Raw genomic sequence first — 15,000 nt, forward strand, 5'->3', positions numbered from 1 at the left:
TCTCTATTTCTCTCTCTCTCTCTTTCTCTCTATTTCTCTCTCTCTCTCTATTTCTCTCTCACTCTCTCTCTCCCCTCACTCTCTCTCTCTCTCCTCTCACTCTCTCTCTCTCCCTCACTCTCTCTCTCTCCCCTCACTGTCTCTTTCTCTCTCTCCCCTCACTGTCTCTTTCTCTCTCTCCCCTCACTCTCTCTCTCTCTCTCTCCCCTCACTGCCTCTCTCTCTCCCCCCTCACTCTCTCTCTCTCTCCCCCCCTCACTCTCTCTCTCTCTCTCCCCCCTCCCCCCCCCTTCTTTCTCTCACTCTCTCTCTCTCTCTATTTCTCTCTCTCTCTCTCTATTTCTCTCTCTCTCTCTCTTTCTATTTCTCTCTCTCTCTCTCTTTCTATTTCTCTCTCTCTCACTCTCTCTTTCTCTTTCTCTTTCTATTTTTCTCTCTCTCTTTCTCTCTCTTTCTATTTCTCTCTCTCTCTTTCTATTTCTCTCTCTCTCTCTCTCTCTCTCTCTCTCTCTCTCTATTTCTCTCTCCAGATATATATATTTCTCTCTCTCTCCTCACTCTCCTCACTCTCTCTCGCCCCTTACTCTCTCTCTCTCTCCCCTCACTCTCTCTCTCTCCCCTCACTCTCTCTCTCTTTCTCTCCCCTCACTTTCTCTCTCTCTACCAATCCCAAATTACCATTTTGTTTCTTCCCCACATTCCCTTTATGTCTCGTCTATACTTATCAACCAAAAAACACCTTGTCATACCTCCCTTTCAATCCACTGTCCCTTGTACAGTTATTCGTATCTTTCTTCGCCGCTGGATCACAGTGGTTTCAGTCTACTTCTCCCCTTCCCACCCCATTAACTTTGTTGCTTTTGAAAACCTAATTTCCCAACTTCAATCACCTTTCCTCATAGTAGGTGATTTTAACTGCCGCCACACTCTTTGGGGTGATTCTATCACCAACACCCGTGGCCGAGCTCTAGAGCGCTTCCTATCCACAGCTGATCATATTATTCTAAATACAGATCGCCCCACACACTTTGATACACGCACGCAGTCTTTTTCACGCATTGATCTCTCTCTATGTACCCCTTCTCTTCATTTAGATTTCCACTGGTCAGTTCTAGACCACTTTCCCTATAGCGACCACTTTCCAGTTCTCCTTTCTCCAACTTCATATGTACCACTTCCCAACTCCCCACGCTGGTGCTTTGATAGAGCTGACTGGCATACTTTCACTTCACTCTTTACTATTCATACCCCTCCATCATCCCTCTCATCCGTATCAGAAATTATACAATTTTTCATAACTACAGTCCTAAGAGCTGCCCATACAGCTATCCCTCGAACCTCAAGACCCTATACCTCCAAATGTGTTCCATGGTGGAATTCTGATTGCACTAAAGCACTCCGTGTAAAACGTGCAGCCTGGAACAGTTACCGCTACAAACGAGGTACCCCTCATCATCTATCAGCTCTTATCTCCTTTAAAAGAGCATCTGCCTGTTTTCGTCGTACAATCCGAAATAGTAAAACCAATAGTTGGCGAAATTATGTTTCCTCAATTACATCCTCTACATCTATCTCAAATGTTTGGCGCCGGATACATAAACTATCAGGCAAACATCCCCCCCATCCAGCCCCCGTCCTCCATATTCGAGATACCTTCATCTCTGATCCTCCCGAAGTCGCTAATGAACTAGGTGACTATTTCAGCCAGGTCAGTAGTGGCTCTCACCTTTCTCCACACTTCTCTTTTATTAAAACCATCAGGGAACGTACCCCCATTATCTTCACCCTATCCTCTGCTGAGTCCTATAATGCTCTCTTTTCTTCCTCTGAACTCAATGCTGCCCTAAAATCGTGCCGCAACACTCATGAAGGCCCTGACGCTATTCACTACCGTATGCTCCGACAACTCCCATCTTCCTCATTATCCTTCCTATTAACAACTTACAACCACATATGGACATCAGGAAATTTTCCTTTTCATTGGCGAGAAGCTCTTATCCTCCCTTTCCTAAAACCCAATAAATCGGGTACCCTCCCTCAAGACTATCGCCCCATCGCACTAACTAGCTGCTTATGCAAACTACTAGAGCGAATGGTTAACTTCCGCTTAATGTGGTATCTTGAATCCCACAATCTTATCTCACCTTCCCAGTTTGGTTTTCGCCGTGCCCGAAGCACAGCTGACCCCCTTGCTCATTTTGAGACATATATTACATCCGCATTTGCACGCCATGAATCCGTACTAGCTATGTTTTTTGACCTAGAACAAGCATATGATACGACATGGAGGTACCATATTCTCCAACAATTGTCCTCTCTAGGCATATGTGGAAATATAGGTGTCTTCATAAAGTCTTTCCTCTCGCAACGCACTTTCCAGGTCAAAATTGCCTCTGCCACATCATCTTTCTTTCCTCAAATTGAAGGTGTCCCACAAGGCAGTGTGCTTAGTACCACCTTATTCCTTCTTGCTGTAAATGACATTGCCTCAGTTCTACCACTAGGAGCCCGGTCATCACTCTATGTTGATGATTTAACCATCTATGCCTCTGGCACATCCATACCAAATCTCTACCAATTTCTTCAATCTGCAATATCATCAGTTTCCTCCTGGGCCACAAACCATGGCTTCCGCTTTTCTACCTCCAAATCTTTCTCCATTCTTTTCTCTCGCACACGTGTAGGTCCTCTACGTTCACTCTTCTTATATGACACTCCACTTCAACACCATTCCTCTGGTAAATTCTTAAGAGTCATTTTTGACTCCAAACTATCCTGGCGAGACCTTATTCTTTACATCAAAGAAACCCTATCCCATTTATCCTGGGGCTCAGATCGAAAAACTCTCCTTCATCTTCATGTCACCTTAATCCTCTCCACTCTTGATTATGGATGCCATATCTACTCCTCTGCCTCAACTTCTCTCCTTGCTCACCTTGATATAATCCACCACTGTGGTCTTCGCTTAGCCCTAGGTGCCTTCCGCTCCTCTTCAGTTGAGAGCCTGTACACTGAATCAGGCATACCATCTCTCTCTCGACGCCGTGCCCTCCTCTCTCTCCGATGTTATGCTCGATTCCACCAACTTCCCCTCACTAAACTAACTATCCCTACTTCCTACCTTGCTTCTTCTCCACGTTTACCTACTACTTTCTCCACTCGCATGGATAATCTCCTCTTCCATTCCCCTTTTCCCCATCTCTGAATCCTCCCGTCCTTTGTCCATTCAGTCCCTCCATGGCTTATACCTTGCCCCCATATTTGCTCCGCTGTCTACCCTAACCCACCAAAATCAAATATTCCTCCTACTGTCCTTCTCACCCATTTCCTTGACCATGCCTCCACTCATTCCTCCAGTATTCCCGTCTACACTGATGGCTCCAAAACCACCTCCGGTGCTGGTTTTGCAGTAATCTTCCCAACTCGTACTTTCAAATACCCCCTCCCTCCTGAATCCAGTGTCCTTACTACAGAACTGTATGCTCTCCTTTTTGCCTTAAAACACATATACTTACTACCCTCTTCCTCTTATACAATTTTTTACTGACTCCCGTAACTCATTAACCCTCATAAAGTCAATACACACGACCAACCCCCTTGTTCGTAAGATCCAGAACTGGTTGCTCTACCTGTCCACACGTCATAAAACAATCAAATTTTGCTGGGTACCCAGCCATGTTGGAATCCCCGACAATGAACAAGCAGATACTCTAGCACGCTACGCTGCTATGTCCACATCAAACCAACCACGTTTCTCACATATCCCAGCCACGGATTATTACCCACACTTTAAGACCTTCTTGTATAATCGATGGCAATCTTTTTGGTCAAGTCTACACACTAATAAATTACATACTGTAAAACTGTCAATCTCCTCCTGGTCAGCTCCATTCCATCGGAACAGACGTTGGGAGACGGCCCTCGCCCGCTTACGCATTGGCCACACCCGTCTAACACACTCATATCTAATGTCACAATCCGATCCACCCCTATGTCCCTTATGTAATGTTCCTCTTTCAGTCCCACATATTCTATTGTCATGCCCACGTTTTGAAGCAGCCCGTACCTCTACTTTCTCCCACCTATCCTCCCTACATAGACATCCCAACTTATCAGACATCCTTACAGAATCTCACACTTTCTGCTTTGACAACCTGTTTTCGTTCCTCAAACGCATATGTATACTTCACTTGATCTAATCCCTTTACATTACCTCATCCGACCCTAACCCATTCACTTACTAATCCTTTAACCCAGCTTTAACAACTAATCACTAACCCAAACACCCTTCACTAACATTAACTATAGTGCTACATGACCTTAGATGTCTAGCAAATTTATTTTGCCTTTAACCATTAACCATTCTCTCTCCCCTCATTCTCTCTCTCTCTCCCCTCACTCTCTCTCTCTCCCCTCACTCTCTCTCTCTCTCCTCACTCTCTCTCTCTCTCTCTCCCCCCCTCCTCTCTCCCCCCTCTCTCTCTCCCCCCCCTCTCTCTCTCTCTCCCTCTCCCCCCCTCTCTCTCTCTCTCTCCCTCTCCCCTCTCTCTCTCCCTCTCTCTCCCCCCCTCTCTCTCTCTCTCTCTCTCTCCTCTCTCCTCTCCCCCCTCTCTCTCTCTCTCCCCCCTCTCTCTCTTTCTCTCCCCCCCCTCTCTCTCTCTCTCTTCCCCCCTCTTTCTCTCTCCCCCTCTCTCTCTCTAACTCTCTCCTCCCTCCCCTCTCTCTCTCTCTCCTCTCTCTCTCCTCTCCTCTCTCTCTCTCTCCTCTCCCTCTCCTCTCTCTCTCTCTCTCCCCCCCCTCTCCCTCCCTCCCTCCCTTCCTCTCTCTCTCTCTCTCTCTCTCTCTCTCTCTCTCTCTCTCTCTCTCTCTCTCTCTCTCTCTCTCTCGCCATTCTCTCTCTCTCGCCATTCTCTCTCTCTCGTCATTCTCTCTCTCCCCCCATTTTTTTCTCTCTCCCCTCCCTCTCCCTCTCCCCTCTCTCCCCCTTTCCCTTCTCTCCCTTTCCCCTCTCTCCCTCTCCCCCCCTCTCTCTCTCTTCCCTCTCTCCCTCTCCCTCTCCCCTCTCTCTCTCTCTCCCCTCTCTCTCCTATCTCCTCCCCCTTTCTCTCCCCTCTCTCTCTCTCCTCTTCTCTATTTCTTCCCTCTCTCCCTCTCCCTTTCTCTCACTCTCCCTCTCCCTCTCTCCTCCCTCTCCACTCTCTCCCCCTCTCTCTCTCTCCTCTCTCCCCTCTCTCTCTTTTCTCTCTCTCTCTCTCTCTCTCCTCTCTCTCTCTCTCTTTTTTTTCTCTCTCTCTCTCTCCTCTCTCTCTCACTTTCTCTATCTCTCTCTCTCTTTTCTCTCGCTCTCTTTTCTCTGTCTCTCTCTCTCATTTCTCTGTCTCTCTCTCATTTCTCTGTCTCTCTCTCTTTTCTCTGTCTCTCTCTCTCTCTCTCTCTTCTCTCTCTCTCTCTCTCTCTTTTTTTTTCTCTCTCTCTCTCTCTCTCTTTCTCTTCTCTCTCTCGCTCTCTTTTAGGAGACGGATACTGAGACCCAATGATGGGGACCTCCGCAACCTTGGGACTCAGCCATCGACTCAACTAATTTTGCATGGTCTTTTTTCCCCACTCATACTTTTCGTTTCAGTTTGTTCACCAATCCCTTCTGCTATCCACCTCCTAAGGTGTGAGAGCCGTGCTGGAGGGATGAAAGGCTGACTTTATGTCAGTCCTGAACGGCCTGAGGGAACCATGGGCACGGTATTCCCCTGCCATACCTGGCCCTTACCCCTCAAGGGGACCCTGAGGGGTGGACTATTTTTTCCCCCAACATACTCCAGGCTTATCATGGCCAATGATGAAGACGTAACCCCACTTTTAGGGGCAATGAGGCTTGCCCCTTTATCAAATATCCCCAATCCCGGCTCTCCTTTGACCACGGCTCCGAACACTGCAACAACTCCCCCATCATCAATGCATACTAGTACAGTAATAACCCTAATCAACAACCAACCCCCAGGAGATATTTCTACTCTCCAAACATACTCAACTTCAACACCTTTACTCCCACAACCTTCTTCATCAACCACCCCATCTCCCCTTATTACTACCTTACAACCTTATTGCCCACCTTCCCGTAACACTACCCCCCTCAACACTACTCCCTCCTTCACACGTCCCCGCACTTCTACTACCCCCACCTCTACAAGTATCCTAAATACTCTATTTAGCCCAGCCAAATGGGACCGATTTTTCGTGATCCCTCCCACAGCTCCCTACTCTAAAAACACCCTCCTCTTCCAGCAATGCCTCCAAAAACAATGCTACTCCATTCCTCCCAGAGGAAATCGTAAGAAATCCATTAACATTACCAAAATTACTTTCCGTAGACATGACCTTCCCTTTAATGTTTACATAGGTGGGGAATCCCTACCTGTCCGACCATATCAACCTCCTCCTCGTCAGTGCCAAAATTGTTGGCGTTTAGGACACCCAGCCAAACACTGTCATTCCACAGCCAGATGCCCGCTATGTGCCCAACCTGGCCATACTCGATCAAACTGCTCTGCACAATCACGCACATGTGCAAACTGTGGCGGCCCCCATAATGTATTTTATAGAGGCTGCCCCACCTACAAATTTGAGTCTGAGGTAGCAACTCTCAGATTCAGACTTGGACTCACTCTACGTGAAGCCAGACAGGAGGCTCGTCGACGAGGTTTTTCTCTTACCCCCTACTCTAGTAATGTCGCTCACTCTGCCAATCCCCCTACCCCCTACACCCTCTCCTAAACCTAACCCCCCTCCATCTAACTGCCCCTCTTCTACCTCCTACCTTCCCCAGTCAAATTATTTTGCCATCCTAAACCCAGACACTCCAATCTCTACCCAATCAAATTCTTTTGCCATCCTAAATCCAGACACCCCAATCTCTACTACAGCCCCAACACCTTCCCCTCTCCCTCCCCGCACTACCCGCAGCAGACAGAATAAACGTTCCACCCCCTCTTCCCCTACCCCACAATCACCTCCACCTTCCTTTGCCCCTATTTTTCAGACACCAGACTTCTCTTCCCCCCCTCACAAGAAAACCTTTATCTCACAAAACCTCCTCAACCAACTCCACTACCGAAACTCTTGAAGATATCCAGAACTACATAATCGAGTCCCAAACTAATACTCATCCACCTTTAAATTCTACAACTCCCGCTCCCTCCACACTCAAAGTGACTGCCTATATCCATCCTCCTCCTACTCATATTCTCCCTACACCCAATCCTCCTACCCCATCCCAACAAAACCCATTCCCCCCGACTCCAGCCCCACCTATATTAATCCTCCCACCATCCCCTCTATCCCTTCCACTCCCTCCTGGATACACACGTGAATCCCTCATGTCACAAGTACCCTCTTCCCCAGACCCTCTACCTCCCGACACCCCTCCTGATACAACACCACCTCCCCAACCTCATTCTTTATCGCACCCTCTAGCACCTTCCCCCTCAAATTCTCCAACACGCACTGCAATCTTTGCCACTAAATCAACGAAAGTATAACTATCCTTCATTGGAACATTCCGAATGTTCCTCTTTCAGTCCCACATATTCTATTGTCATGCCCACGTCCTCCCTACATAGCCATCCCAACTTATCAGACATCCTTACAGAATCTCACACTTTCTGCTTTGACAACCTGTTTTCCTTCCTCAAACGCATATATATCCTTCACTTGATCTAACCCCTTTACATTACCTCATCCGACCCTAACCCATTCACTCACCAATTCCTTAACCCAGCTTTAACAACTAATCACTAACCCAACCACCCTTCACTAACATTAACTATAGTCCTATATGACCTTAGATGTCTAGCACATTTATTTTGCTTTTAACCATTAACCATTAACCATTCACATGAAGCTGATTTCTAATACACCATATGTATACCTTTCAGTTACATATGAAGTCTGATGTTGCATATAAAGTTAACTGACAAATAGCACAACATTTTTAAACCACAGAAGAGCACAAAGGTTTTCTAGCGGACTGTAGATGGCAACGTAGCGCTTCCGGCTTCATTTAGCGGAATTCGCTCGACTCCCAATGTTTACATCTGTCGACGGAAGATGGCTACGGGGAAGGTCCTCCTCCTCCTAGTTACGTGTGCGTTGTGTTTTACTGCAGCAATAAAGGAATCCAAAAGCTTTGCCTATGAGAAAGGTTGGCTATACTTACCTGTTTATCTTGAAGTCAGTGAAACGCGTTAATTATCGGTATTTATTAATGGACACCTGGCTCCGAGCCTTTTCACTTTAACTCTGGATTGGCAGCTTATCCATTTCATAGCAATTATGGTAACGATTTTATTAAAAGAGAAAGCGGAACTGAAATGGGATTCTGTTATCAGTGAATAGTGGAATTTTGAGCCTGACCGGAAATGGTCCTTTGTAACTCCATGTATCTTCTACACACTTTTGGGTACACTTTTAGTGTATGACACTGTGATGATAGATAGTTTTATGTTTTAAGTGAAATGCCCTTGTTGAAGAAAGATTATATTATTGGGAGAAATTTCAGCCATGAAGTAAATGCCAGTGCAAAAAAAAGAAATACAGATTATGACCCGGGCCTCTTCTCAATGACAAACCAATACCAAAGTCATGACAATTTGTGTTTTTATCACCTTGTGTGGCAGTGTTCTGAGTGATAAGGTAAAGTGCAAAAAGTGGGGTCTCCTCAGCTGGCTACTTAATTTATGGGTGTATACCAAAGAAAAAATAAAATCCGTAATTTTTTCCTTGTTTTGGCGAAGCTCTTTCTTCTAGACCCAGAAAGGGGTCCAAGGGATATGTATAAATAAACTGTGAAGGAGGCCTGAGTGCAGAGCCCAGATAGGTAAATACCCTGTGGGATTAGAAAGAAATGCTATATCTTGGAGTAAAAACATATAGTTTATATTTTTATTTTACAGTGACCAGAAATCAAAAGCATTTTATACCACTTGTCTCCCCTTCACCCAAAGCCTAGATTTCTCATAGGCCTCTTCGATATATTAGAGCAAAAGTGAAGATTTGCAGTGAAATGAACATTGGATCTGTACTACAGGCACCAATCTGCTGGATCTGTACTAAAGGCATCAATCTACATGAGAAATTCAGAATCTTGTTAGTGAAAGTTATGTTGTCATAAATACCAGTTTTGTAGACTATCTATGCAGAATTTCTCAGTGATTGTTGCAAACTATGCAAACTTTATCAAATTGCAGTTTCATCCTGCCACATATTACAAGGTCATCTGATTGATAAATTGAAAATTTTGAGACATTTCATTTATGACATTTTTTCCCAATTGAAAGGTATGTGAAAAAAAAAAAATCAATATATTTGCTAACAAGTTATGTGTGCCAAAATTACACAAGCATTCAAATCCACATGCATTGATAGGGGTACCAGATACTGCCTCCACAAGTTATGATATAGAACACTTAGAAACCTTTATGCTGTTATCAGGTGAACAACCAGTCCAACACTTGAATTGCCATTGTCAAGTAGGTTATTTATGATATTAGATACCCTCTTTATTTTTAGTATGGAAAGGATAGGTCATAAATGAAAAATGTCTCAGAATTCATAGACCTACCAATTCCACATATTATTTATACTGGATGTACTGGGAGAGGTGTAATCACCAAGAGTTGATTTATGAAGATTGTGAAAGGAGTCCAAAATATGGATTCAGTAATTTAGAAATGATGGATTGCAAGATATGTAACCAAAATGGAATATATTTGTTGCATTTCTTTGTTGACAAATACAAGTATTGCTTTTTTATAAGGTCAATGAAATTAGATTTCTTGTTCCTCATTAGGACTGACATATGATTAGAGCACTGCATAAAAGGTTATTATTTTGCAGAAAAAATGACAAATCCAAGCAAAATATTTTAAAGTAATAATGACTTGGTCTGGTAATTTTAGACTGCCTTAATAGCTGGTGTATTTAATGATTAACTAGAACACTTGAGTACATTATTACCCATGGAGTTTGTGGGTAAACTAACTATTAGTAAGTAAATTCTTTCATTCATAGGTATTTCTGAAAAGAAGGGTGCTTCACTACATGAACAGTTGTATGTGAGTAAAATGCATACTATTAATCAAAAGCCACTATACTTAAAAAACATTTTTATTTTACAGGTATAGTTGCAAATTTATCTCATTGTCCAGGCCGCTACTGTGGCCGCACAAAACTTAGAAATGAATCATGGTCAGCATGTGGAGCTTGTGAGAGAGGATTCCGAAGTAATCCTTTAAGTGAGTGTAAAAAATGTAATGATGAACCAAAATTGTATGACTGGCTCTACCTTGGCTTCATGGGGTTACTGCCCCTGACCTTTCACTTGGGCTGTATTGATGCTGCAGCAAAGAGAAGAACGTAAGTAACTAGTAAACGTATTAAATGTTGCATACAGCTCAGAATTAAAGTTCTGATAGTATATAATGGCAAAAATATTGGTATAGTATCTTTTACAGATGCACCAGTTTGTTTTAAAAATATATCTTTTAAGATTTCAAACTAAAGTGTATTAACTCACACATTTATATTTTAGGTTCACAAAAGAAGTAATGGCACTTTATGCATCAGCTGTTGTTGAGGTGGCTGTTGCAGCAGTGGCCACTTTATTAATCACTGACCCAGTTGGATCCTTCAACATACGATCTTGCACGGAACACGGATTGGCAGACTGGTATCCACTTTTTCATAATCCAAACCCAAACTATGAGGGGGTTTTGCACTGTACTCAGGAGGCCGTATATCCTTTGTAAGTTTTTGCTCCTCCATATTTATGAATGGAATCCTTGTAATGTGTGGAGAGATGTACAGTGAATTGTTTTCACAATTCTTTCTAGAATATTTTTATAAGAGAGACTGTTCATTAAAGAAACAGTATCTGTTGTCATGTCAAAATGAATGTGAGATGTATAGAAAATGAAGTAAACATGAACTCCATTTTTCAGATATTCAATGGTATTTGTATTCTACACATTATGTTTGATGGTGATGCTTCTGATACGACCACTACTTTCCTCAAAACTTCTTCCTGGTAGAGGAAAATCAGCAATTTACTCTGCCTTGTATTTCCTCCCAATTTTGATATTCACCCATGCTGTCGGAGCAGGGCTCATATGTAAGTGTTCATTTTATTGTAAGATTTTTGATAGATTTATGTATATATTTATGTGTGTACAAGGTTATGACATGTGATTATACTATACATTAAAGTATAACAATATCCATAGTGATTTGCATTTGTAACACCTCTGGCAACCATGGGCTGGCTCCCTGAGTATAGTTCTTAGTCTCGCTTAGGAATCTGTAGCACCAATGATGTGCCAGAATGAGCAGTTATATGAAATCATTTGTGGTTCTTTTTCTTTTCAGACTACTCATTTCCATATCTAGTCATCATCTTATCTGTTGTGTCAAATGCTGCACATTTTGCTTTTCAATTAGATCAGGTTAGTATCTGCATGATACATATGTTTGTATATATATTATCTATAGTACTGTAGGCAGAACACACATTTAGAGCTCATGTATTGTAATTTGTTTTTTTAATTGCACTGGATATGTGATTATATCTTAATAAATCTTTACTTTTGCAGTCAATGCCGGGTCTTCTGCTGGGATGTATTCGAGATATACGAAACTTGGTCATCTTAATAGGCCACTGGGGCTTGCATGCATATGGCATTATTGCTATCATGGTCCTAAATGAGAAAGATCTTTATGGGTCTCTCTGTGCCTTGGTTCCCCTACCAGCAGTCTTTTACATTCTTACATCACGGTTTACAGATCCTTCAAACATGAGCTAAGGGGTAAGTTTCTGTGATGCTTTGTACTGGAAAAATGTTTACTAAAGATGGCTGTGATTCCCGGTTGGGAGGATGTGTTTATGTATAAGAAGGATATACTTCTGAATGGTTGGAATGATGTCTTCAGCAGGAAAAGTGGTATGTACATATTGAGGTGTTATCCAATTTGCATGCTTGAAATATCCAATGTATATTATATATTTGATTGTTAATTATTCTGTGACATTTTTCATCTCTGCAAATTCTCTATTATCAGTAAGAATAGTCTGTTTGAGTAAATATTGTATGAATGTCATACTGTACTGATGTATCACACGTATTCAAGATCCTGAATATTGCATTAATCTGTCTGTCTAGCTATGTATGTCTTGTTATTGTATTTCTTACAGATAATTGTATTAAAATAATAGTGATAGCTAAAGTAAAAAATATATAACCTTGGTACTAGAAATAGCAATGAAGTTTACAAGACAGTCTAGGAAAAAGGCAAAAGGAAAAATTTCATCAGAGGTGCGGTATGTTTATCTTTTGTATATATCAGGGATTTCTTATTTTAAGCACAACTATGGGTCTCTATAAAATAAATCATTTTTCAGAAGAAAAAAATCTGTATGGATGAATAATTGTACATAAAGTTTTTGAATTATAATGATAAAATTTGTATTGCATTGTATTGCATTTTTTTTCCGCTTAAGTACCCTATACTAGTTATTGATAGTTAGAAATGTAAGGTAGAGAAATTTATTTTTTTGACAAGCTGATTACTTACTTATGACTGGATATAGATTACACCAGTTAACTTTATTCAGTTGTTTCCCATTCATCTGTTGTCTGCATTAAGTTGTACCTGTGACTAATAAGAAACAAGGTTAATTGTATTAGATTAGGATAGAATTGGTGTTGAATACTATATTCTAATAAATTTCTAGAAAGAAAAAAAAAGTGTTTGACTATAAAGATAGACAGACGTCAAGTATCTCCCTTTCTCTCTCTTTCTCTTTATATATGTGCCTGTGTGCGTGCATGTGTATGTGTGTATATATATACACATATATTTGTGTATATTTGTATATATATACATATATGTGTGTGTGTGTGTGTGTATAAATATATATATGTATATATATAAATATATATATATATATTTATTATATATATATGTGTGCATATATATATATATATATATATATATATATATATATATATATATATATATATATATATATATATATTTACTCCCATCTGCGTGCGCCCAAGGAGGACAGCTGCTGGGACTGAGGTGTGAAGTATACCATCCGGTCTTGCTACGTATTGTTGACATCGCTCGGCCACGCGCAAGGCTCGTCCTCGAGCCGCCTGCAACGCTTGAAACACTGCAGGGATACAGGTTCTGTTCGGTATCTACAGACGGCTCCTGGTAATCCGATGGTCGCTAGGGTCGCCGTGTGCCAGGGTAGCGGGTGAAGCGGGTGTAGCGGGTGTAGCGGAGGTTTCGCACTGAGGTGCAACATTCAGTAGCGAGGAGGGTTACATAGCTTTCATAAGCTGAAATATAAGTGTACCAGGCAAGTAAAAGGGCCAAGTGGGAGGATAATAATACGTTTGTCAATCACCTTGCTAAGTTATAAGAAAAATGAGAGTGTAATAAGAACCATTTGCCACAAGAAAGGTAACGTGTCAGGTGAGGTGTTAATTACATTGGATTTGTTAGGATTAGCGAGTTAAGTAGAGTACCATCATATTGAAGAGAGAAAAATTATTTGGACAAGAATTGCATATTTTTGGGCTAAATAGGCAAGTACTTATGCTTCGGACACAAGGCAGCTGGGCCTGAACTTATTCTAACAGTGCGTGTCTCGGGCGCTTCAGTCGTATTAGCGTAAGTGTGCGTAATTTTCGGTGCGGCGGACGCAGGATTCCTTCGTTTACGGCCATGAGCCGTACTTAAAATTAACTTGCGGTGATCATAACGGTGTAAGCTTATATAAGCATGGTGTCTGCAATGCGTTGCCATTATTTGCAACTGGAGACACTGCCATCAGTACATATTCACCAAACCTTAAAACTAAAGAAGCATGAATTCCAGCATTACCGAGGACAAGACGAGGACGCCATGAGAGCGATTTGGGTTCAGATATGTCATAGGTGTGGCACTTGGTAAAATTCATAATCCCAGAGTGGAATTCGTATTGAGTGGGCAGGTAGGTGTGTTTGGGCTTAGGGTAGGTAATCGGCATGTATATGAAAACTATGTGTGAATAAGCGAACGATTAGCGCGGAAAGTATAAGAAAATACGGGTGTTGTGAAAGACAGAGAACGATATACATATTCATAGAGGAAGTAATAATGAAGCACTTACTAGTAGGGTACAGTATGCAGGTGAAAACAATAATATTACACCGAAAATCGCATCAGTAAATGTGAACATATCAATACATAGTTATTTGTTCTGGGAGGAAATAAATTATAATGAACTGCAGTGTTAGAGGACAACAATAATACACATTAGATGAACATCAATAGCAGAAAATATATGATAGCAATTTGAAAAATGGTTACGACAGGGGAATGAGGTGTCAGGTGAGGGTGTGTGTTACTTGGGTTTCATCTCGCTGTGTGATTTCATTTATTGTTGTGTTGTAAAATTTATAGGCTGCGAGAAGTTTTGTGAAAGTTGTGTGAAAGAAGGCAACTCGTATGTAAGGTGTGGGTGGGTATAGGGAGGGCAGTAGTTAATCTGGCACTAATAGGCACACCTACTTTTAACAGTAGCGAGGAAGGTTGGTGCTGGATAGAACTGCGACATCCTGGCTGTGTTGACGAGGGTTCGCGAAGAGTTTGCGAGGCAGGTGAGCCGGATTGGCGCGTGTGGCGAAGCAGAGTGCGTGGATACATCTTCAGTGACTTCGTCACGAGGATAGCACAGGCGTGAGTAGTCAGCACGAAGTAGTAAGACAGACATGGTGTGGGTCAGAAAAGGAGTTGGTAGCGATGGGTGGCGAGGAGGCACTTCGATAGGAGTAGCTTGTCGGTAGATAGCGTGGATTGGCAAGAGGCGTCGGCGAGGAGCGTGGTTGTAGGTAAATTAGCGTCGCCGTTCTGAGGTTCTTGATCACCGCTGTCACCAGAATATGTGCGACACGTGAGAGA

The 15,000-nt window shown here is 42.4% G+C and overlaps 1 protein-coding gene across 4 annotated transcripts in view; it reads left to right on the top strand.

The window, feature by feature from the left end:
• The first annotated feature begins 8,052 nt into the window (after window positions 1-8,052).
• The window catches only part of LOC125033428 (JNK1/MAPK8-associated membrane protein-like), a 16,174-nt gene continuing 9,226 nt past the window's right edge, over window positions 8,053-15,000 (top strand). Inside the window, exons 1-7 of one of the 4 annotated variants that reach the window (XR_007115595.1) lie at window positions 8,053-8,194; window positions 10,170-10,407; window positions 10,583-10,795; window positions 10,992-11,161; window positions 11,416-11,492; window positions 11,640-11,852; window positions 14,620-14,778. Coding sequence is in view for 3 of the 4 variants with exons in the window: in XM_047624920.1 (XP_047480876.1) it covers window positions 8,101-8,194; window positions 10,170-10,407; window positions 10,583-10,795; window positions 10,992-11,161; window positions 11,416-11,492; window positions 11,640-11,849 (1,002 nt within the window). In the remaining variant the exon portion in view is untranslated. Of the gene's footprint in view, window positions 8,195-10,169; window positions 10,408-10,582; window positions 10,796-10,991; window positions 11,162-11,415; window positions 11,493-11,639; window positions 12,521-14,619 lie in introns of those variants that run through there. The other 3 variants (XM_047624920.1, XM_047624919.1, XM_047624918.1) reach the window with 3 other exon arrangements.

The sequence above is a fragment of the Penaeus chinensis genome, chromosome 16 (assembly GCF_019202785.1).
Source record: "Penaeus chinensis breed Huanghai No. 1 chromosome 16, ASM1920278v2, whole genome shotgun sequence".
Lineage (NCBI taxonomy): Eukaryota > Metazoa > Arthropoda > Malacostraca > Decapoda > Penaeidae > Penaeus > Penaeus chinensis.